Source organism: Balaenoptera ricei, chromosome 2 (assembly GCF_028023285.1).
Source record: "Balaenoptera ricei isolate mBalRic1 chromosome 2, mBalRic1.hap2, whole genome shotgun sequence".
Classification (NCBI taxonomy): domain Eukaryota; kingdom Metazoa; phylum Chordata; class Mammalia; order Artiodactyla; family Balaenopteridae; genus Balaenoptera; species Balaenoptera ricei.
In genome coordinates this window covers 185,760,148-185,783,721 of record NC_082640.1, presented here as the reverse complement: position 1 = coordinate 185,783,721, position 23,574 = coordinate 185,760,148, and the positions used below count along the sequence as shown (strand labels likewise).

The 23,574-nt window shown below is 50.4% G+C and overlaps 1 protein-coding gene across 1 annotated transcript in view; it reads left to right on the top strand.

The window, feature by feature from the left end:
* The window catches only part of CDC42BPB (CDC42 binding protein kinase beta), a 111,919-nt gene that overhangs the window by 66,934 nt on the left and 21,411 nt on the right, over positions 1–23,574 (top strand). The window contains 16 exon segments of the mRNA XM_059915055.1: positions 473–566; positions 2,406–2,606; positions 4,340–4,588; positions 5,991–6,070; positions 8,016–8,182; positions 8,262–8,381; positions 9,263–9,396; positions 10,594–10,836; positions 12,704–12,814; positions 14,078–14,322; positions 14,427–14,532; positions 14,903–15,027; positions 15,481–15,586; positions 18,124–18,272; positions 18,595–18,689; positions 20,554–20,633. Coding sequence (XP_059771038.1) covers positions 473–566; positions 2,406–2,606; positions 4,340–4,588; positions 5,991–6,070; positions 8,016–8,182; positions 8,262–8,381; positions 9,263–9,396; positions 10,594–10,836; positions 12,704–12,814; positions 14,078–14,322; positions 14,427–14,532; positions 14,903–15,027; positions 15,481–15,586; positions 18,124–18,272; positions 18,595–18,689; positions 20,554–20,633 — 2,305 coding nt within the window.

Genomic DNA, 23,574 nt, shown 5'->3' with positions numbered 1-23,574 from the left:
TCTCCTCCTGTTTCTTTGTAGCACTTGCCCCGTGGATTGTACTCAGGGGTGCCAAGACCGTGTGCATATCTGTGCATTTGCATGTTCATTTCCTGACACCCCAGCTGGTGTGAGGCTTCGTGAAGGCAGGGCAGCGCCATCTTGGTACTGTCGTAGGCCCGGGCTCGAGAGCAGCGCCTGGCACGAGGCAGGTGCTCTGGAAGCATTGGGTCGCAGGCTGGGTGGGTGGGTGGGAACAGTAACGGTGTCTCAGCGTGTTAATGGGGGATTAACTGCTGTACAGGAATGAGCGCCGGTGGTGACTGCTGCTGCCAGGCCCGACTGCATCATCGCGGGGACGTTTTCTTGGATTGTTACAGCTCTCATGACTGACGCTAGCGTTTCCCCCGATGACCTGCTACCAGTCAAGGGCTTTGACCTACCTAATGTGTTGCATGGAAATGGTTAATTTATGTATTTATTTTACTAACAGAGACATTAAACCTGACAATGTCCTTTTGGATGTGAATGGTCATATCCGCCTGGCTGACTTTGGATCGTGTTTGAAGATGAATGATGATGGAACTGTAGGTATTTTTGTTGGAGATTTTCCATTTGGTTTTGGGGTTTGCTTGCAATTAGAAGGGGCTTATTTACATTTTCAATTTGAGATACAATTAAGAAACCAAGTTTATTAATGTAAATGAAGGCGAATGCACTTAGGAGACAGTTGAAATTTTCTATTAAGTTTAAAACATCTTTATTGTTTTTTATGTTTACAAAAATAATACGTATGCCTTCTAAAAGGGGGGTTGTCAGGTTTCCTCAGATCCCTAGGCAGCTAAAAGCGTGCCAGCACGGCAGTGAAAGAGAGGCAGCCCTTGGGTCCTTGCTTAAAATGCCTGCCGGGTGGGCAGACCTTAACTGGTGACGGTGCACTCTCGCTTCTGTCTGGGGCGGGACTTCCTGTCAGCCAGGGGTGTTGCAGATGTAGAAATGGGGGCCTCGATACCCCTGTTCCAAGGGCCAGCGGACACTCCCTGCACAGCAGGAGGACCTCCCCGGAGTGGCCGTCGCCGGGAGGCTGGGCTTGGGCCTCAGCTGGACCAGCACGCTGGCTGAGTGGCCTCAAGTGGGGCTGCCGCACCTCACTCAGCTGCTTCCAGCCAGCGGCTTCCACCGCGTTAGGGAGTCGTCTGCGTTCTCCCTTGCGGCCCTTGTTGCAGTCTCAGTGTGAGGTGTTTGGGAGACTTTTCTTCTTTAGAACCTACACATATCATAAAGTCTGATGCATCTACTTCTCCAGAGGAGAGCAGACCCCCGCCCCGCTTCTTACTGTGGGTTTTCAAGCAGCAGTAAAAGAACCTGTAAAACTGGCATCACTTGACAGTGTTTTCAAAAGAGTGAAGCGATTTACTCACTTTCTCTCCACAAAGCCAGTCTCTTATTTCTGGAAGTCTTGACCATGCGTTGACTGATATATTGGTGCTGTCCCCGAAGCCAGTCTTGTAACGACGGGAGCAGTGGCCTTGGTCTGAGCCAGAGCGTTGGTCGCCTTTCTTACCTGCATGGCACTCCCGTCCTGGTGGCACTCACCCTGCGATAGCTCCCGACAGCTGTCGCCCTGCTGCCCGGTCGGAGCTCCTGAGGACTCCCCGCTGAGTCATTTGGATGGCTCTGGGGCTGGCACCCAGGGAGAGCCTGGTCTGTGCAGACGGGCCTTCTTGCTTGTTGTCTCCATGTCCTGCCTGACCCTCAGGCCTGTGGACTCCACGTGCTCCGAGGCCGGTCTGTGACCTCTCAGCCTGCGCAGCCCCCTTGCCTCCTCCGGGATGGTTGCCACCTTGCCAGTTGTAGCTCGCCATAGAGGTGTCGCTACGTTCAGGTCCATTCCCAGTGCCCCATGTAGGGAGTGTCCAGGCACCCAGCTGGTCCCTGGACCTACTTCCAGACATTCCTGTTTGGGGGCCAGAGGGTAGGGTGTGGGTGAGCAGCCTGAACTTCCCCTGGGAGCATGTTAGAAATGCAGCATCTTAGAATCTCTGTCTCACAGGTGCATGGTGTCCCTGCATGAAAGTCTGAGAAGGGCTGGGCTGGATGCACGTGGTCCTTGGACCACACTTTGAGCCGCAATGGAGAATGTGGGTCTGCAGTGCCACGTGGAGGCTTGGTGGGCATTTGGGCGTTGAAAGACCCAGTGTGCAAGAGTCTCGTGCATTCCGGACACTGCCTGATGTTTAGTGCTGTAGGAACACTTATTTGCATTGAATTTTGAATTCTTAGGTTTTAAAATCATGATCAGGTGCCAGTTTTATTCCATGATGATTTCATCATCTGCTGTCCCTGTTTTAGAGAAAGTAATTAGGAATTTGAAAGTAGAGATGCCCTAGGGTTTCCCTTCAACACCAACCGCCCTCTCCCCTAAGGTGCAGTCCTCTGTGGCCGTGGGCACCCCTGACTACATCTCCCCAGAGATCCTGCAGGCGATGGAGGACGGCATGGGCAAGTACGGCCCTGAGTGCGACTGGTGGTCTCTAGGTGTCTGCATGTACGAGATGCTTTACGGAGAAACACCGTTTTATGCAGAATCCCTTGTGGAGACCTATGGAAAGATCATGAACCATGAAGTAAGCTGTTGCGTTTCCACACCCTGTTTGTTCTGGCCCCGAGGACTGGGGACTGGGGAAGAGGGGTGGGGTGGGGCAGGCTGGGCAGCCAGACGGGAGTCTGCACAGGCTGCTGGCACGGAACACGTGGGTGGGAGGGGAAGTTCCAGCGACGATCCTGTTTCCTGGCGGATGACGGGTTCATCCGGGCCAGGATCCCTGCAGGAGACGTGGGCTTCGGGAGGAGGACGCAGGTACCCGCGGTGCCGTGTGGGGTGGGAATTGCCAGAGAGGGTGGCCCACTGACCACTTTGACCTGTGCGTCTGGATCTGTCAGATGCCAGCTCAGACTCTCAAACCTGTTTGCCCAGAAGTCAGTTGTCATGAACAGATCACACATCTCAACATAGTAGCGTTCTTAGTCCTTTCTTGATCCTATTTCTTTTCCTCTTATTTTTCCCCTTTCCTTTTCCCAGCTGTTCATTTTTCACTTCAACATTGCTTCTGTTTCCTTCGTTTTTCTGTTTATTATTTCTTCTTCCATCTAATGTTTTTGTCATCTGTGTTTTTTCTTCATACTCCTTATCAAATGTCTTTCTAATGCCAGTTTCATCCTTTCTGCCTGTTGCTTACAGCATTCTTTTTTTCCCCACCTGCTCTGTCACTCACACACCCCAGCAAGGTTCTCACTTGTCTGCCATCTGTCCTGCAGCCCTGTCTCCCTTTATTTGCTCAAGTAGGGAGCAGATGAACACTAAAGTGGTAAAGGGTCTTCTGTTTAAATCAAAGCAAGTTATACTGTTTTTTTAAAAAAACACTTTTCCCAAAGTAGATATAATTTTTTATTTATAAATTAATATATACTTACTATAAAAACTTCAGATATGCAAAAGTGCATGCCATAAATAGATGGTGAAAAACACCCCTTGCACTTCTCAGTGTTGAGCGTGGTTAAGGTTAACAAGTAGGACTTGGTTAAATTCTAAGACCTGCTGTTTGCAAGCGCCTGCCGCCTGTGGGGCCGGGCCTAGTGGTCTCTTCGTTCTTTTATTCAGTCTCCACCGCAACCCTGGACAGCAGGGGCGGCTCAGTGCTCAGGCCCACTGTGCCATGGTGGTGTGTGGCCTTGTGGACTTAAGCTGGCGTGGGGGGGGGTGGCATTTAAATAAATGGCATCACATTGCATATGACCGGGGTTTTAGTCATCTTTCTGCTCAGCACGTGGAGGGGGACCTTACTCTCTGTGTATGTGTGCACCATCTCTTATTTTAACAAGTCCCTTTTTGATGAGCATTTAGGTAATTTTCAGTTTTCTTGGTCAGAATAGAATGGCATCATGAACATGTTATGTTTTCTCTTTGGGACCGTTTCTCTAGGCTAAATTTTTAGAAGTGGAACTGCCACAGCTGTTGGTAAAATGCGTTCTGAAAGGCTGTGCCAGTTTCTCTCCCACCCACAGCCTGTTGTCAACATTCTTTGCCACCTCGATAGGTGAAAATTTATCACTGTTTTAATTTATGTGCAATGTGGTAACAAGTCTGCCATGAATAAAACCAGCAGGACTTACGATTTTTATGTTTGCTTTTCTGGAATTCAGCTTCATTAGCTTTGGTTGCACTTAGTTACCACGAAATAAAAAGTGACTTGTTTTGGAGCTATTGTTTCTACTCTGTTCCCTGTGATGTCTGTGCACCTTAGATTTTTCTGAGTGCTTTCATCACATGTCCTCTGATTTGCCCCCCCTCCCCCTCCAGGAGCGGTTTCAGTTCCCATCCCACGTCACGGACGTGTCCGAGGAGGCGAAAGACCTCATCCAGAGGCTGATCTGCAGCAGGGAGCGCCGGCTGGGGCAGAACGGGGTGGAGGACTTCAAGAAGCACGCATTTTTCCAAGGACTGAGCTGGGAAAATATACGAAACCTGGAAGCCCCTTACATCCCGGATGTGAGCAGTCCTTCCGACACGTCCAACTTCGACGTGGATGACGACGTGCTGAGAAACGCTGTAAGTGCGGCGGCCCGTCCCCGTGTCGCGCCCCAGGGGTCTGCGGCGCACAGGCTCGCTCGCCTTGCAGGTGGCGAATCTTAGAACTGTGCTGGGCTCCAGAAATTTTGGCAACTGTCGCAAGAAACGTACCTTTTATCCCAGCCTACGGCTTGGTCCTTAACATCCCTTTTTTAAAATGATGGGTTACTCAATTTGAGTAAAATGGAGTTATTAAATAGCTATTTTGTTTTAGAATTCATCAGAATTACTTTTATCTTCATGGCTTTGTACCTTTGCGAAACAGCGCCAGGTACGTTATCACATTAGACGGTCACTTGCGTCGTCACCACTGCCAGGAGCCCGCCTGCGGCCCCACAGGTAGTACGTGGGACTCGGGGTTTCCGGTCCTTCTCACTGCCCTGTGCGTGAGGATGTCCAGACTTGCTGCCGTCACGTGCGTTCAGCGTGTGCGTGAACGTCTCCTTACGCCTCAGGAGGTCGGGAGTGACAGTGGTGACGGGCCGATTTTGAGTTGCTGATGTTTCAGGTCGTGGGTTTTTCAAGGTGGGATGTGGCCCTGGGACCCGTCTGGTGTCTGACCTTTTCTGCCAGGGCCTCTGATGCACTTGTCAGTATACCTTTGGCCCCCAGGGAGTTTTGCTCATATGCTGTAAAACTATTTTGGCCTCATCAAACTCAGCCTTATTAGTCTATACGTGTGTCTTTGTTTGGGGATAGAGAAACTGAAGTTTCAACCAAATAAAAGAAAAATCTTGATTATTCCCTATAGACTTTTTCTTAGTAAAATAAGAGCTGACCTTTAGATGATGTGAGAAAGACTGAGAAAAGTATTGTCATTGTTGAAAGGATTTTTCCTGGACTTCAAAGAAACTGTTTCCACGCTGAAATTCTCCAGATCAATAACTTTGCTTTTATTTTTAATAGAGAAGGGCCCTCATATTGAACAATAGAGTTGTAGTAAACCTATCTAAAATAGTCTACCTTTGGGTTCCAAACCCTGCTTCTGCCTTGGCCTCTGTTTCAGGCCAAGAACGCAGAGCCCAAGCCCCTGCCCCGTGTCCCCCACTCCTCCCTGCTCAGCGTCACGGTGAGTGGGGGTCTTGCCGCTTCAGGAGGTTCACAGTTGGCAGCCTGATCCAGGTTGGGCCCGTGCCATTATGATCATCAGAAGCAGTGGGTTTATCCCCTTAACTGCGTCACGCTTTGGCCCCTGCCAGGAGCGGGAAGTGGACCTGCCGGTACCCGGCCCCGTGCAGGTGGCACCATGGAGGCAACATTCCAGAAGCGCCCTCCGTTCTCCCCGCTGCACTCTTGAGTTCACCCTGGGGTAATATTTTTTCTCCCTGTTTGCCATTTGTTTGAACATAATTTCATTTATGTTGTGTGTGTTCTTGCGCAGGAAATATTACCTCCTGGTTCTCATACGGGCTTTTCTGGATTACATTTACCATTCATCGGTTTTACGTTCACCACGGAAAGGTATGTCAGCATTTATCGTTCAGCAGCAGAGCAGGAGCCTTCCCAGGCGGGGAGGTGGGGATGAGCAGTCCGAGGGCGAGCTTCTGTGTGAGGCCATGCCCGTGTCTGAGCGCTGAGAGGGCTGTGCTTACGGGAGCATAGGATGGGTTTGTCCTTTAAAAATGCACACCTGGTGCTGCACATGATGCCACATATAGCGGGGTCGGCAGACTTTCTCCATAAAGGGCCTGGTAGCACATACTTTAGGCTTTGTGATCTCTGTTATATACTTTTCTTTTTTAACAACCCATTAAAAACATAAAAACCATTTTCAGCTTATGGGAGGTACAAAAGCAGGCTCGAGAGGGTTTGGCCCTCGGGCCATAGTTTGCTGGCGCCTGATCTCTGTAGGCCATCGGCACGGGCAGGATTTGTGCTGATGGGACGTCAGTGGCCGCAGTTAGTGGCACGGTGTCCATTCACGCCCGGCTGAGCGCCGTCTTCATCAGGGCTCCCACTCACTTTTGCAGGGCTCTTTGGCGCGGCCCCGTCGCTCCCATGGGTGGGGCTGCAGCTCTGCAGTCCCCGCCAGAGCTGAGAGCATGAGCCCCACGTGTGGCTCCAGCTCCGGGAGCCCCTGGCTGGTGTTTGTCTGCGTCGGCCTCTGTCTCAGATGGGCCTCTGGCAGAGTTGTGTTGCCGGAGACGCTCTAATTTGCTTTTAAAAGGAAACGGGGCCAAGAAGAGAGGGGTTAGGAAGAAAGGCGAGTGAAATAAAACAAATGGAGCTGCCACAGTGCCTGAAGTGATACAGATTCCTTGCAGAAGAGGGTTACTTGTGCTCAAGCTTGTAGAAACTCTTTAGGTGTGGATGCCAGAGTTAAACAGCACGTAAGCCAAAGTTATGGCGCATACCTTCCAGCCAAGAAGAGGCGTTCCAGGGTGTGCTGGGCGTATTGGTTTATTAGCCCCTCTGCAGAGGCTCTAGGCCTTCCCACTGCATTCAGCTCACTGGCTGCTTCTCACACCTGTGGATCCCAGCCCCGCCCCCCAACCGAGGCTCAGGTGTGTCGGGTTGGGTCCAGGGACCTCCTCCGGGAACAGACCCCGGACCCCGGCAGTGCCAGCCGGCACAGCACCGTCGGGCCGCCTTTGAGAAGCACCAGCCGGCCCCTCCTGTGAGTGTGTGTGTGCACGTGCGCGTGCTCGATGGGTGCCTCACTGCACGCACTGTAGGACTCAGAAGCGTCCCTGACGTCGGTCACTGTCACGTTAAAAGCAGAGGAGCTAAGTAACCTGCCCCGAGTTAAGCTCTGATGGAGAGAACCCTCCTCGGCCTTCGTCTGTGTGTTGTGAGTCGGCTGGCCGTTGGTGAGGAGCTTAACTGTGCTGGTGAGAGTGCTGGAATTGAAGGACCCTTGCAGGGTCTTCAGTCTTTGGGGGAAGATGAGCCCCGGAGGGTTGAAGGAACCGTCTGCAGCCAGTGTGGAGCCAGCATGCCCTCGCCGGCTCACTTCGCCGCAGGCCTCCGGGGTGAGCGTCCCGGGAAGCCTCTGCCTGAGCCCAGCCGGGCCCCGCCAGCCCAGCTCCTCGTGCAGAAGGCCTTCTCTTTTCAGTGTCTAGTTGAGTGGACGCGATGATTTAGAAATTATGCTCTGTACTAACACAGCATTGTAAATCAACAGTACTTCAACAAGAAAGAAAGAAATTACTGTCCCCTCCCCTGCAGAGGCAATGTCTCTGACCAGCTCTGAGGGCGTCCCTCTTCGCTGCCCGTTGTCACCCAGTCATTTGCAGGAAGGAAGACTCTTGTCTAATTTTGGCTCCATAAACAGTAAAGTCTTTTCACAAGTGTTTTTGTTTGCCAATTTAAAAAGGCTTATCTTTTACCCCAGGAAGTTTTTAAATGCTAATGGAATCACTGTAAATTCTCAGTAGATCAGAAAACCCTGTTGCTTTATTTGCAGCTGTTTTTCTGACCGGGGCTCTCTGAAGAGCATAATGCAGTCCAGCACGTTAACCAAAGACGAGGGTGTGCAGCGGGATTTGGAGAACAGCTTGCAGGTTGAAGCCTATGAGAGGAGGATCCGGAGGCTGGAACAGGAGAGGCTGGAGCTGAGCAGGAAGCTGCAGGGTGAGTGGCAGCGGGGCCTGTGCCGGCGGGTCTGCTTGCCGCTGCCGCGGGCCGGCGCTCACGCGTGTCTCCTCCCCAGAGTCCACCCAGACCGTCCAGTCCCTGCACGGCTCGGCCCGGGCGCTGGGCAGTTCGGCCCGGGATAAAGAGATCAAAAAACTGAACGAAGAAATCGAACGTCTGAAGAACAAAATAGCGGGTAAGTGTTCTAAAGTCAGACTGCTTAGTCTCTATTCTTGGGCATTCGTCTCTGCAAAGAAAATTTTCAGAGTCCTTTTCATTGGATGGAAAAGCAGGAAAAAAAGGTTAAACTTTAGCAAAGAGTTCTGGTGTATTGCCAGGTTATTTAAAATCATTTTTCCAACTTGCTTAACTCTAATACTATAATGTTATAGTGACAGCTAGAATCAGTTCTTAATATTTTATGCATAAACTCTCAGAATATTTTGCATTTCTCTATCTTAATTCTCCTCTTTGTCGCTCTAAGACAGAATTGCCATAACTTTCCTTTCTGAAGCTTCCCTCAGTGGCTGTACTTACTTTCCAGTGTTTGAGGTGCTGGTTCTATTGATACGACAGTGTGTGTTTTGTGGTTCCTAGGTTATCAGAGCTTCCTGAAGACTCAAGTCACCTTTAAGTCTTAACCCTTTACCTGACACATGGGTTGGTGCTGCACTTGACTCTCATCTCAAATCAAACCTGAGTCAGTTGCCTTCTCTCTGTTTCCTATCTGGGACCCACCATCCCGATCCAGAAAAGGGCTTCCATTGAGTCCATTACTTACTGAGACCCTCCTGCACCACTCGGCTGCACTGTGCTGGCTCACACAGGGAGCAAGGGCGAGACAGAGAGGCGCATGCCGCCCTGGGGCTCACGGTCCCGGGGAAGGGTGCGTAGACAGCGGGGCAGAGCCAAGACTGGTGGGTCTGCTCAGGTGTGCAGGTGGCCGTGTGCGTGCCTGAGAGAGAAGGTCAAAAAGGCCTCGAGGGCATTTGGGATTATTAAGTAATTCCCTGTCAGTAAGTCAGATCACAAAGTTTTGCATGTAAGGGAATACGCTTTCTTTTCTCTTTGGCTCAGATTCAAATAGGCTCGAGCGACAGCTTGAGGACACGGTGGCTCTTCGCCAGGAGCGCGAGGATTCCACGCATCGACTGAAAGGCCTGGAGAAGCAGTACCGCCTGGCGCGGCAGGAAAAGGAGGATTTCCACAAGGTAGTCAGAGGCCTCGTGTGTGAGAGAGGTTTACGTGATCTTGCAGGGTGTGAGGTTGAGTTCGTGCGTACGTTCGAAGATGTCCAGGCCCCTCGTCTGTGTGCGGGATCCTGGCCCCTGCTGCCCGAGGCTCACAAGCAGCGAAACTGGCGCCCGGTGACCGTGGGGCCGATCCCGGTCGTGGGTGCTCTTCAGCGCCTCGGCTGCACGGGCGCGCTTTCCGGTCGTCGTCTTTAACCTCGGGCACGAGCCTGCTGAGCGGGCGGTATCCCCGTGTGAGGACTCAGGGTTTTCCCTGCGCTGACCCAGCTGGCTTAGGGCGCTTGTCCTCACCCAAGCCAGGGTCCCCGTCCTTCGTGCCCGGCCTGCGGCTGCCTGCAGTTCCGGCCAGGCTTTGCGAAAGAGGCCACGGCTCCTTTATAACATTGATTTTCAGTGAGACACGTCCAACTGTGTTCAGACAGCAGTGTGTTCACACCGGTGAGGACCGTGTTTCCTAAAGTACATTCGGTTGTTGACCCTGTGGTTGGGGTCTGTTTTCTGAATCGAGCAGGATTTCCGTTCCCCGTGGTATCGTACCACCTGCAGGGCTTCGTCTCAGAGGCGCAAGTGGGCTGGAGAAACTTGCAGTGGGCGGGTCCACAGGGGCCTCTCCTCCCTGTGGCGGGAGCTGCCCTGCCGGCCTGCTCAGATCCTGCTGCTTCAAGCCGCAGGCCAGCAGGTGCCACGGTGACCGAGCAGCCCAGTTGTCGAGGGATCGGCTGCAGGGAGCAGATTGTTTTTATTCAGTTCTTTACTTTGATTGAAATCTTAAGCATTTTTGTATATAATATGTTCTTTTCTGATTCTGCTGGGTTTAAGTAACTAGATTGGTGACCAGATTCATGCTTCATCTGCTTTTGTGATTGTGTGGATGACACAGGGGAGAGTACGAAATTCCCGAGCCAGACTTGCCTCTGCGAGCAAGCTGCTCACATCATAGGAGGGTCTCACTGGTCTCAGGTGGGCTTCTTCAGGCTGCGCTGGGACAAACAAAGGGCTCTTTCCAGGAAGGTCAGTTCTCGGGGCTGTGGCTACAGCCTGTAACCAGATCTGCTGTCACTTTAACCCCTTCACACAGTGGAAGACAGCGCTTCTCGCCTTCCCGTCCTTGTCAGGCAAACGTAAACCATCTGCAATTTAACTCTTTGTGTTCAGCAATTGATTGAGGCTTCTGAGCGGTTGAAGTCCCAGGCCCGGGAACTGAAAGACGCCCACCAGCAGCGGAAGCTGGCCCTGCAGGAGTTCTCAGAGCTCAACGAGCGCATGGCCGAGCTCCGGTCCCAGAAGCAGAAGGTGTCCCGGCAGCTGCGGGACCGGGAGGAGGAGGTGGAGGCGGCTGTGCAGAAGATGGACGCGCTGAGGCAGGAGGCCCGCAGGGCCGACAAGAGCCGGAAGGAGGTAGCTTCTCAGGGCTTCGGGGGGTGCTGGTGGGGTGCCTGGGTGACCCCAGTAGAACAGCTTTGGGAGCTTAGGCTGCGTCACGTAAATCACTTGAACATACAATGGGTCTTAAATTTCATGTGAAGCCAAGTAGCCGCTTTGCTAAGCGTTTATTTTGTAGCTTTCAGCCCTTGTTACCTATTTGTGAAGTTACTAAAAGAGGTTCCTGTAGTACTAAAATTTTAAAGCAGAATAGAGGGTATTCATGAACAAGAAATACCATAGAAACACGTCATGATGTGCCGCAGCATGGCTTCAGGAGACACGAAGGCTTCTAGGTGCGCGACGCCGGCTGCCCCAGAGCAGCGGTCCTGAGACTGGCTTCGGGATCCTTGACACTCAAAAATCACTGAGGGCCCCAAAGGGCTTTTTGTTTGTGTGGTTATAGGTCTTAATGTTTACCATGTTAGAAATTAAAACTGAAAAAATTTTCAGTATAAAAACAGACTCATTACATGTTAACATAACATTTTTATGAAAAGTGACTGGTTTTTTAAAGTATAGTGAGAAGTGTGGCATTTGCAACATGCTTATGCCTTTCTTTAATGTCTGACTTAATAGAGAACACCGGGTTCTCGTATCTGTTTCTGCATTGTCTGGAGGGACATGCTTTTTTGTATAATGTACATGAAGAGAGCCCAGCTCCTAAGGTAGGGACTTAGAAGGGGAAGGGCCTTGCAGACCCTAACGGGGGCCTCAAGACCCCACTTTGAACTGCTGCCCGAGATGATTTCAAACATTCTACTACCAGCAGGCAACATATTTCCCACAACCCTTCCTTTAAAATTCTGTTAGGGTTTACTCGGTAAACTGAGTGGGAGGGCCCAGAAGTATATGCTCTTGTTCCTTTCGTGTTCAGGGCTCTTTGGCCTCAAAATGCCTATTTGTTTTCTTCTTAGACAGTTGATTTTGCAACCCCAGTACATTTGTAGTTCTAGCCAACTGTAACTCTTCGTAGTGAACCCCTAATTAAGCATGACCGTTCCAGTTCTGGGTGAAATGATACTGTGTCTGGGGTTTCCTTTAAAATGACTGGGGAGTAGCCACGCAGCTGAAGCAGGCCCAGGGTGCTACCTCTTGACGCCGGGTCATGGCACATGGGCATCATTATACCACTCTATCTACTTTCGTGTATGTTTCAAATCTTCCATGAAAAAAAAAAATGAATCTGGGACTTCCTTGGTGGCGCAGTGGTTAAGAATCCACCTGCCAATGCAGGGGACACGGGTTCAAGCCCTGGTCCGGGAAGATCCCACATGCCGCGGAGCAAATAAGCCCGTGCGCCACAACTACTGAGCCTGCGCTCTGGAGCCCGCGAGCCGCAACTACGGAGCCCGCATGCCACAACTACTGAAGCCCGCGCGCCTGGAGCCCATGCTCCGCAACGAGAGAAGCCACCGCGATGAGAAGCCCACGCACTGCAACAAAGAGTAGCCCCCGCTCACCACAACTAGAGAAAGCCCACACAGCAACGAAGATCCAACACAGCCAAAAATAAATAAGTAAAATTAAAAAAAAAAAAAAAATCTGTATTCTACAGGTATCGGAGTATTTGTTTTCCCAAACTGGTATATTTTCTTGAAATATAGTTTCAAAGTATCAATTTAAATTAGAATTTAAACTTGTTTTATTACTAACCAGCCATTCCAGTTAAGTCCTGAAGTGTTTTTCTCAGCCTTTACTTTGTGATCAAAATCTGATGAAGAGCAAAGAATTAAAAAGGTCTGCCAGGGTTTCGTTCGCTTAGAGTTCCTTCTGGGTAAAGGTCTAGCTGCCGCGGTGGAGCTGGTTTGTGCTGATAAAAAGCGCTGTTCTCCTTCCTTAGCTGGAAGCTCAGCTCGAGGACGCCGTGGCCGAGGCCTCCAAGGAGCGCAAGCTGCGTGAGCACAGCGAGAACTTCTCCAAGCAAATAGAAAGTGAGCTTGAAGCCCTCAAGGTAGTGCTCGGTTAGGTCTTTCTTCTTACTGAGAGAGCAGACTCTTATCCTTAGCGGCTGCCGGGCGGGAGTCACCTTAAGCGATGCGATTGTCGGGGCTCCGACAAGACCCGGCGTGGGGCGGGGGCGGGGCCGGCGGGGGCCGGAACGCGATGTGAAAGCTTATGGGAACTTCTCACCTTTAAAAACCGGGTTCCTTCGTTTCTTGTGTAAGTGTTTTCCGGCAGTCTGGAGCCAGCCCTAGCAGACTGACGCCTCGTGCTTTCTCTGTGTCTGGGTTTCTAAACTCGGTGGAGCCCGCTTCTGGAGAAGCTTGCAGCCCATGTCCTGCTGCTGACACTGCAAGAGCCGGGCTGGTGGCCGGGGGGCCTCGTCCAGGGCCAGAGGGCAGTGGGTGGCTGGGGAGGGGCGGGGGAGCGGGGGAGGGCCCTAGTGGCTCCTCATGGGCTTGGCGAGACTTCAGCTCCGGGACTCCACTTTCTGAGCCTGGGTTTCCTCATCTGTGAAATGCAAACGATGGGTCTTCTCTCGCCCTCACACCTGGCCCGTCCCCCCAGCACACACCCCCGAGGTGTCAGCTTCTCCCCGTCGTGTTTGCTTCCACGGGCAACACCTTTTGCCTGGACTCGGCGGCCTGTGACTGCGTCTCCCCGTCCCTTTCTGTGCCCCCTGCAGTCTGCTCTCCACACAGCAGCTCGTTACACCAGAGTCAGAGCTCGTCAGGTCGTTAGTGCCCTCTGACGGCTTCCCGCAGCGCTCGAATAACCCTGACCTCCTCTCTCGTGCCCCCCGATTCCTCCTGTTCTTCAGACACTTGGCAGCTTGTCCCCCCACCTCCCTCACTCAGTGCCTCTGCCCTGGCTGAGCCCCCACCTCCCCCGTGATGAAGACCTTCCTAGCCTGATGGCTCACTTCCCACGTCACCACCCCGTGTGACCCTGTTAGCAGGAGGGTGCCTGGCACACGGTCAGCCCTCCAGAGAATACTGTTGCGTGAATGAACGAACAGCGTGAGGAGACCTTGAGGACCATTCGTGTCAGAGTGTGAGACGGGGCCTCTGGGTCCCAGGCAGATCCGGGCTCACCCCTCCCAGGGCAGACACCACCCCCCGCCCCAAAGCCTGCCCTGCAGCTGTTAGAAGGATCGGTGTCCTTTGTCAGGGCAGAGGAAGAAGTGCTTGCAAGTGTCTGCTGTGGCTGGGGTGATGCCTGAGCCTCGAGGAGGGCGCAGAGATTTGTAATTTATTCCAACCTTTATCTTCAGATGAAGCAAGGAGGCCGTGGGCCAGGTGCCGCCTTAGAACATCAGCAAGAGATTTCCAAGATAAAATCTGAGCTTGAGAAGAAGGTCCTGTTTTATGAAGAGGAATTGGTGAGACGCGAGGCCTCCCACGTGCTGGAGGTGAAGAATGTGAAGAAGGAGGTGCACGACTCTGAAAGCCAGCAGCTGGCCCTGCAGAAGGAGGTCCTGGTGCTGAAGGACAAGTTAGAGAAGTCCAAACGCGAGCGGTGAGTCCGCACAGCCCCGCGGCGCGGAGGCCTCGGGCTGAGCCGGGCCCGGGGAGGAACGTTGGCAAAGTCAGGAACCCCTAAAACCTCTCCTGCCTTCTCAGGCACAGTGAGATGGAGGAGGCCGTGGGCACAGTCAAAGACAAGTATGAACGAGAAAGGGCGATGCTGCTTGAGGAAAACAAGAAATTAACTGCTGAAAACGAAAAGGTGATTTAAAGGATCTGAACTGTCACTTTGCGGATGCTGTAGTTTTTTCAATCTTGAGTCTTAGAAGTTTGGTATTTTAAGTATTTTAATTTTTAAATGAAGTAATATGTTTGATCTTTTACGTGGGATGTTTTCATTTGGTTACAAGCTGCTAATTACCTGAAACCAATAGCTCTAATCACTTTGATGTTAAGATTTGTATTGAAACGTGACTTAAGTTAGATATGATCAGAAAGTCCACATTGGAAAATTCGTTTGGGAAACTCTCATAAGGATTAAAGAAAACTTTCAAAATTCAAAAGAACTTGTAGTTTTCATAACGCTAAGGATGCCCAGTAACGAGTTGTGTGTTACAATTGTTTAATTTCAGCTTTGTTCCTTTGTGGATAAACTCACAGCTCAGAACAGACAGCTGGAGGATGAACTGCAGGATCTGGCAGCCAAGAAGGAGTCGGTTGCCCACTGGGAAGCCCAGATCGCGGAAATCATCCAGTGGTACGTGCACGGCAAGCCCCGCGCTGCGGCCCGGCTGGCGCCCCCGTCGTGGCTTCCCCAGCTGCCACCTCCTCCTTCACACCGCACGCTGGGTCTCTGAGGTCTAACCCTACAGATCTCGCCTGTTTCCCCCAAATCGGTACCGTCTGGGGACAGCAGTTCTGTCCAGTGATCATGACATTGGACTGAAGGTGGAGAAACAGCACCACCAAGTCCCTGAGGGTGTGGGTCGCGCTGGGCCGCCCCGCGTGTCCTGGCTGAAACAGAGGCAGAGCTTCTGGGAAGCACGGCTGCACGAAGGCCCAGGAGCCCCAGAGAGCGAGCTGGGACTGGCCTCCCCTAACGGGGTGTGGGCTCGTCACGGGTGACGGGGGGTGACATGGCCTTGGGCCGCCGTGTCCTGAGGAGGGGTGGCGGGCACCTCTCGCTCACGGGATGGCCGTCCCCCTCCAGGGTCAGCGACGAGAAGGATGCCCGGGGCTATCTCCAGGCCCTGGCGTCGAAGATGACTGAGGAGCTCGAGACGCTGAGGAGCTCCAGCCTGGGGTCGAGGGCACTGGTAGGTCTGGCTCTGAAATGCGCCCTTGTGTTGCTGGGGGATCGTCAGTGGCTCCAGGTGTGAATGTGCAGGTAATTCAGTGACGTGGGAGGTTTCTGTGTGGCTAGCATCTTGTCGGGCGTCAGGAGATCACAGATTACTTTGATACCATTCATTCATTTAGCAAATCACTGTTGAGTAGCAGGCTCTGTGGCGCAGTCTTAACTTAGCAGGACGGGATTCCGCCGTCGAGGAGGTTTGCTTTATTAGTGTGTAGGTCTGTCCGTCTGTCCAGCAGTCTGTGTGACTCTGAGCGCTGGGCTGGTGGTGCTGGTCCCCGTGCAGCAGCTCGCACCCCCTTCTCTCCTCCACCGTTTACCGTTGTTAAAATACGCATGTGTGAGTTACTTTGTGAATAATATACAGAGTAAGAGTAAAGGTGAAGAGGAACAACTTCATTAGGATTCTGGCTAGAATTAAACTTAGTGAACGCACAGTTTTATTCCATGTTTTCCTGGTTTGAAGGTATATTTACCAAAGTGGGGGGGCCAGTACTTTCGGGTGGACTGAACTGCGGGCCCCCGTCCCACGGGGCCTGGAGCACGTGCGGCTTGTAGACGCCGAACCTCAGGAGTCCGTCTCTGATAGGTTCCAGCTCATCCTTGACCTCTCGCTCTTCTTGCGCTTCCATCACCAAAACACAATACATTTTTTGTTTTGTTTTTATTTATTTATTTTTGGCTGTGTTGGGTCTTCGTTGCTGCGCACGGGCTTTCTCTAGTTGCGGCGAGCGGGGGCTACTCTTGGTTACAGTGCGCGGACTTTTCATTACGGTGGCTTCTCTTGTTGTGGAGCATGGGCTCTAGGCGCTCGGGCTTCAGTAGTTGTGGCTTGCAGGCTTAGTAGTTGTGGCACACAGGCTTAGTTGTTCTGCGACCTGTGGGATCTTCCCGGACCAGGGCTCGAACCCGTGTCCCCTGCATCGGCAGGTGGATTCTTAACCACTGCACCACCAGGGAAGTCCAGAACACAATACTTTTGAAAACATGGACAGCTCATAATTTTATTGAAGGAAAAAATACCGCTGTGTTCTTTGCTCCACAATTGGAAAACATTTTCATTTTTACATTTATAAACACCAAATAGAATGAGCAGTAAATTTTTTTGTTTCTATTTTTTTCTTTTCTTCCAGTCATGTTTACAAGTACACTGGCATTTATAAACTGCATTAAATAAAGTTTGTGCACAAACCTCATAAAAGATGAAAGAATATGTCCTTTTAGCAAAATGGGATTGTTGAGATTCTTTTTTTTATTTTTTTTTAAATTTGTTTATTAATTTTTATCTGCGTTGGGTCTTCGTTGCTGTGCGCGGGCTTTCTCTAGTTGGGGCGAGTGGGGGCTACTCTTCGTTCTGGTGTGGTGGCTTCTCGTGGCAGAGCATGGGCTCTAGGCGTGCAGGCTTCAGTAGTTGTGGCACGTGGGCTCCAGTAGTTGTGGCTCGCGGGCTCTAGAGCACAGGCTCGGTAATTGTGGCGCACGGGCTTAGTTGCTCCGCGGCATGTGGGATCTTCCCGGACCAGGGATTGAACCCGTGTCCCCTGCATTGGCAGGTGGATTCTTAACCGCTGCACCACCAGGGAAGCCCCCGTTGAGATTCTTGTTGCAAAATACAGTGTGGATAGTTCTTCGTGTTGAAGGCCTAACTGGATGAGAATGTCCTTAGAAGTGTATTGTCCTTAGAAGTGTGCTGTCTGTTCACTTACCCATTCTTGAGAAAGTTCCTCTAGGATGTGGTCCCCTGAGCCTTCTCTCAGCTTAGCGGTCCCGCTGTCACCGCTAGATGGAGCCCTGCTCTGCTCCTCCGTACCCTCTCTGATTGTCCACTAATTGTGAACCGTCTCTCTCACTCCGTTTTCTCTCTTTCTTGTTATGGAGGAAAAATGAAAAATTCTTAACCGTATTCAGTGAAAGCCTAAAAAAAAGTCTACAAGATAATCTCCCCAGATTTCTCTTATGCTCTTGAAAGTTGGTGAGATACATCAGGTAGCTCAATAAGAAAATGGAAGAATGCTGTCCTCAAGCTGGTTTATTTCACTATGACTTCAACCTTCTAGGTCATTCCATCATTCCTCCTTTCTGTTATTATTTTAGTCTTTTATCATGGGTAGGAATAATTGATGAGTAAGGACATAGTTACTAAGATGATGAAATAGCAAAATGTTTCAAGACGTAGGAAAAATAAGATAACTGTGATCCTAGACTGTAACTTAAATTTGTAAAAGAATGTAGTGGAGCCATGTAGAAATTACACTATAGGATCAGTTTTATTCTTAAAAAAAAAACCTGTAAATTTTATTCTTTAGAAGACCTCTAAGAAAGAAGTCACAAAACTAAAATTGGATCCCATGGACTTTAATAACATCTGAGAGTTGATACTTAAATATAATAAAAGCTTAAGATTCAAAGAAGATGAAGTACTTATTTGTTAGCATTAATTTTGTTAAACAAGTAAATAGCTTAAGAATGTATTTTTAATATTTGAACCGATCTCTACAGGATCCCCTTTGGAAAGTTCGCCGTAGTCAGAAGCTGGACATGTCTGCACGCCTGGAACTGCAGTCAGCTCTAGAGGCGGAGATCCGGGCCAAACAGCTCGTCCAGGAGGAGCTGAGGGAGGTCAAGGACATGAATCTCTCCTTTGAAAGGTGCCTGCGGGGCCTTGGGCCACCGAGGGCTGGCACTTATTCGGTGTTCAGTTAGACCTGGGTGCCACGGGTATGTGCGAGCACTTCACCTCCTGGGGGCTGTGCTTATTAGTGTTTTCAGGAAAAAATGAGAGCATGAGAGTCTGCAGTTTTGAAGTGTATGAACAGGGGAACTTGTCGTGCCTGCCCTGCCGCTTTCCCAGGCCACCTGGGTTAAACTCCCTCCCTCCCCCCACCCCCCCCCAACATCTTGACACTCTCTGAGCCAGCACAGAGGTGACTTGGGCTCTGGGCACTTAAAGCTGTTTATTTTTTATTTTAGCAAACTAAAGGATTCCGAAGCCAAGAATAGAGAATTATTAGAAGAAATGGAAATTTTGAAGAAGAAGATGGAAGAAAAGTTTAGAGCAGATACTGGTAAATTAGAATCAACGTGTCTGAATTTTCTTTTTTTTAAATTTATTTTTGGCTGCATTGGGTCTTCATTGCTGTGCGCAGGCTTTTCTCTAGTTGCTGAGGGTGGGGGCTACTCTTCATTGCAGTGCGTGGGCTTCTCATCGCGGTGGCTTCTCATTGTTGCAGAGCACGGGTTCTAGGCACGCGGGCTTCAGTAGTTGTGGCTCGCGGGCTCTAGAGCGCAGGCTCAGTAGATGTGGCGCACGGGCTTAGTTGCTCCACGGCATGTGGGATCTTCCCGGACCAGGGCTCGAACCTGTGTTCCCTGCATTGGCAGGTGGATTCTTAACCACTGCGCCACCCAGGGAAGCCCCTGAATTATTTAAATATAAACCTTTTTTAATGAAATGGTTTTATTTTAGATTTCATTTCTTTTAGGTTTAATAGTTTTTAGTTACATAAAGAAAGCACTTAGCATAATTCCAAAGTCCAAATTCTGAAGTAGAGTTTGTTCAAGGATGCCTTCTCCAAAGGTAGCCACAGTTTTTGGTTTATTCTTCCTTTGTTTCACCTTGAAAATATAAAGCAAATACCCGTACCTGTATAATTAGACAGTTGTGTCCCCCATGACTTCACAAAGGCCTGCCCTGCTCTGTTCTGTGCTCGGGCGAGGCCACAGCCCTCAGCTGGTCCCAGACCCTTCGCCCAGCACAGCACAGCACCCTGCTGGGTGTTGGGCTGTTCTGGTCTCTTGCTATCACAGAGTGCTGCAGTGAGTAGCTGTGTGCATATAGCGTTTCCTATTTCTGTCCGTGAATTTTGGGGATAGATTTCCAGAAGTGGGATTGCCAGTCAGAGGTCAAGCATGCATACACTTAGCCTCAACAGTGCTGGATTCTGCTCCGATGCTTGTGCATTTGTGTCTCCACCACAGTGCAGGCGAGGGTCCCTGCCCCAGAGCCTCGCCCACAAAGAATGATCTTACTCTGAATGGGTGAGAAGTAGCACCACATTTGCATTTTTTCTTATTATGAGCAAGATTGCACATCTTTCCATATGTTGGAGGGCTATTTGTATTTCTTATTCTGGTGACTTATGTATCTGTGTTTTCTGCCCATTTTTTAAAATTCAAGTTGTGGCTTTTTCTTAATTTTTAGAAGCTTTTTATGTATTGAGGACTAGAACCTTTTATTTGACAGAAGTTGCAAATATTTTTCCTAGTTTGTCTTTTGTCTTTGTTTATGATGGTTTTTTGCTGTTGTTGTGTTTTTTTGTTTTGCCAAGTGTAAGGTGTTTTTATTGTTGTTTTTTTAAATTTTTGTGTGTCAAATTTATCAGTTTTTTCCCTTTTTTGAGTCACAGGGCAATACCCCCAAGTCCCCAGTTGCTCAAGTAATTCGCTCATGTCTTCTTTTGATGCTTGCATAGTCTCACTTTTAACATTTAGATTACTGACCTATCTGGAATTTACTATGATGTACAGTTTGAGGGGCGGACCCCGTTTTATCTTTTTCCTGTGGCTAGTTAGTTGTGCAGTGCCAGTTATTAAAAAGTTCCCCTCGCTACTGATTTCAGATGTGAGTCTGATCATAGATGAGATTTAATTACCAAGGGCCCTGGGGGCTGTTCCTGGATTTTCTGCCCTGCTCATCGTCCATGGGCGAGACCCCCTGATTCTAATTAGAGAGGCTTTAATGAATCTGCTTTAGTATCTGGTAGGTCTCCTCCCCCCACCCACCCCCTCATTTTTAGAGATTTCCGGATAGTCTTCCTCGGTTACTCTCTCAGATTTATCATTTAACTGACAGAGAATTGATATCTCGATGATACTGAGTATTTGCATCTTAAATTTTTTACCTTGACTAGTCTCGTTTTGTTCTTACAGGACTCAAACTTCCAGATTTTCAGGATTCTATTTTTGAGTACTTCAACACTGCACCTCTTGCGCACGATCTGACGTTTAGAGTAAGTAATTATTTTTTTAAAGTGACAGATGAATTGATGACAAGTCAGACATCACTTACTGTGATTTGACTACCTACGGGGCCGCAAACCCACAGTACATTGGCCCCTGGCAGTTTAGCTCAGCTGTGCCGACCCTGCAGTTGACCAGGGGCTAAACGTGTACGGTTGGAAGCAGTTAGGGTGTTTGAGACGTTCACAGAGGGGCCCCTCAAGTTAGGTGGAGGGTTAAGAGAGTGCTTGGCATCTTCCGGGAGGAAGTCCACACCGGCCTCTGCCTGTGTGCTGAATATTTCAGGCAGTTTTTAAACCACAAGTTCTCACGCTGAAGAATGAGCCGGTCGTGTTCCCGCTTCAGTACGGTGCAGCCTCGCCGGGGCGGAGGTGGGTGGCTTGGAAGAACAGTCCGGCCCGGGCCCCTGTTGCGGTCCTGGTGCTAGAGTTCATCGCCTCTGCTCAGGGAGACCCGACCCGCGCAGGAGGAACCCAGAGCAGCCCCTCCAGCCTGGGGAGCGGCTGCTGGTCTGAGTGGATCCCGCTTCCCTCCTCCTCCGCGGCGCGTTCTTCACATCACTCCGTGGGGGCAGGACGGTCTCTGCAAAGCTGCAGGGATGGGCCCTTCCCAGCAGCCCCTTGAAGCAAGCCGCAACGGGAAACTAGTGAAGGGAAATCTCATTAATGGGACTTCTGATGTGTTTGCCGTTGCTTTTGTTTTCTAACTTTTTATTAGAAAATTTTAAACCTGCAGGAAACTTGAAAGAATAGTACAGTGAACATATGTATCTCTCACCTGGCCTGTTGCTGCACTTGCTTTCTCCCCCTCTCTCTCCACACGCACAGGGACCTTTTTCCCCTGAGCTATTTGAGCATGGGTCGCAGGCATCATGACCCCTAATACACTCAATACTCCAGCGTTACTTTCCTGAGTTGAAGACGTTCCCCTGCCTATCCACAGTGCCGTCACCGCGCGGGGACGGTTTGCACTGATGCCGCAGCGCACAGCTGCCTTCCCTCCTGCTCAGGAGCCAGAGCTCGTGTCTCTTTGGTCTCCTTTAATCTGGAGCCGTGCCCCTGTCTCCCCCACCCCCACACTTTGTTTTTTATAGCATTGATATTTTTGTAGCGTCCAGACCAGTTGTCTTGTAGAAAGCCCTCCACTCTTCCTCTTGATTAGATGTGGGCTGAACGTCTTGATGTGAACTCTGCGCGGGAGGTGGTGTGTTCTCCCCGTGAGCGGAGGCCCGTTTGCTCAGCGCTGGCGACGCTAAGCTTCTTGACCCTTCGGTGGAGGTGGTGTCTGCCAGACCCCGCCCTGGGAAGGGCCCCGGGAGCAGTCAGCGGTCACCGTGGGTTAGCGGACGACCGTGATCCTTGCCTAGATCAGTTGTTAGAAGATCCAAGCGGATCTGTTGCCCCCACCATTCTGGGCACACACCTGTTTACATTCACCCGTCAAGAGGGTTTTTTTTTTTTTTTTTAAACCAGTGACATCTTATTGTTATTTATTTATTTATTTATTCATGGCTGTGTTGGGTCTTCGTTTCTGTCTGAGGGCTTTCTCCAGTTGCGGCGAGCGGGGGCCACTCTTCATCGCGGTGCGCGGGCCTCTCACTATCGCGGTCTCTCTTGTTGCGGAGCACAGGCTCCAGACGCGCAGGCTCAGTAGTTGTGGCTCACGGGCCCAGTTGCTCTGCGGCATGTGGGATCTTCCCAGACCAGGGCTCGAACCCGTGTCCCCTGCATTAGCAGGCAGATTCTCAACCACTGCGCCATCAGAGAAGCCCCCAAGAGGGTTTTTTGGGGCTTCGCTGGTGGCGCAGTGGTTGAGAATCTGCCTGCCAATGCAGGGAGGGGGGTGGCGGGCAGGACAGCAGTGGCTTTTCTGTAAAACTAGTGGACAGAGTAGCAATCCATGTGGTGGCAGGTGGTTTCTGGCTCGGGCCTTCCATCTCCGTGGGCGGCCAGCGGAGCGGTTTCAGTGGCGGCGGAGGTTATGATCTCTGAACCTTATCCTGTGTAGCCAGCACTCCTGCCATTTTCATGCTTTAGTCCCTCACTAGCCTGTGATTTAAGTAGGAAGGACATTTCCTGATGGAAAGAAGAAAATCCTTGGTCAGAGTCTGAGTGTGCTAGGAGGGTTTCCAGACATGAGAAATGTCTGATTGAAGCTTCTCTTCCGCTTTCCCCATATTAAGCTTGCTATTTATACTAGAAATGTTTGCCACAATGAGTGAATCAGTGTATTTTCACGCAAGTTTTTATTGGGTGGGAATGATGGTTTTGTTCCTCTCATCTGTCGCAACCGAGGACTCTGTCTCCTCCTCCTCATCCTCTCTGCCAGCCTCTTGGGAAGAAGGAAGTCACTGCCGGCGCCGCTCCCCGCTCCCCGCGCCCTCACTCACGTCAGCAGAGCGGCACTGGATGTGCACCTCTCCTCCTCCTTCATTTGCATCCTTTTGATTAATTAACCAACTAAATGAAACTAGTGGGGCTGTTACACGGCTAAAATTAAATTACTTAATGTTCTTTTGCCCTTCATTTATCTAAAGATGGAACTGTAACTCATTTAACATATCTTATTTATGGGAGAAACTTGCTTATATTTGTAGCTAATTGATCTAGCCTTTCCCTTGTGAGTTTGCTTACAAATTCAAATATTGGAGTACACAGTTGTGCATGTGTTTTTTGTGTATGTGCTGCCTTCCCATCTGAATTTGGCTCCTTAGACAGCAGCCTAATTAATTCCAGCCATTGGAAAGTGTTTCTCTGATTTGGTTCAATGGGATTTCGATTCGGAACACAAGATAACAGCTGTATACTGCTCTTGTAGGCACCTACCCAGCTACTTCTGTGTCACATTTATGAAGCTTTGTAAACTGTGTATGTGCATCTGTGTGAATCGTAATTGCTGGTGATGAGGAAACGTTAGAATCAGGAACACTCA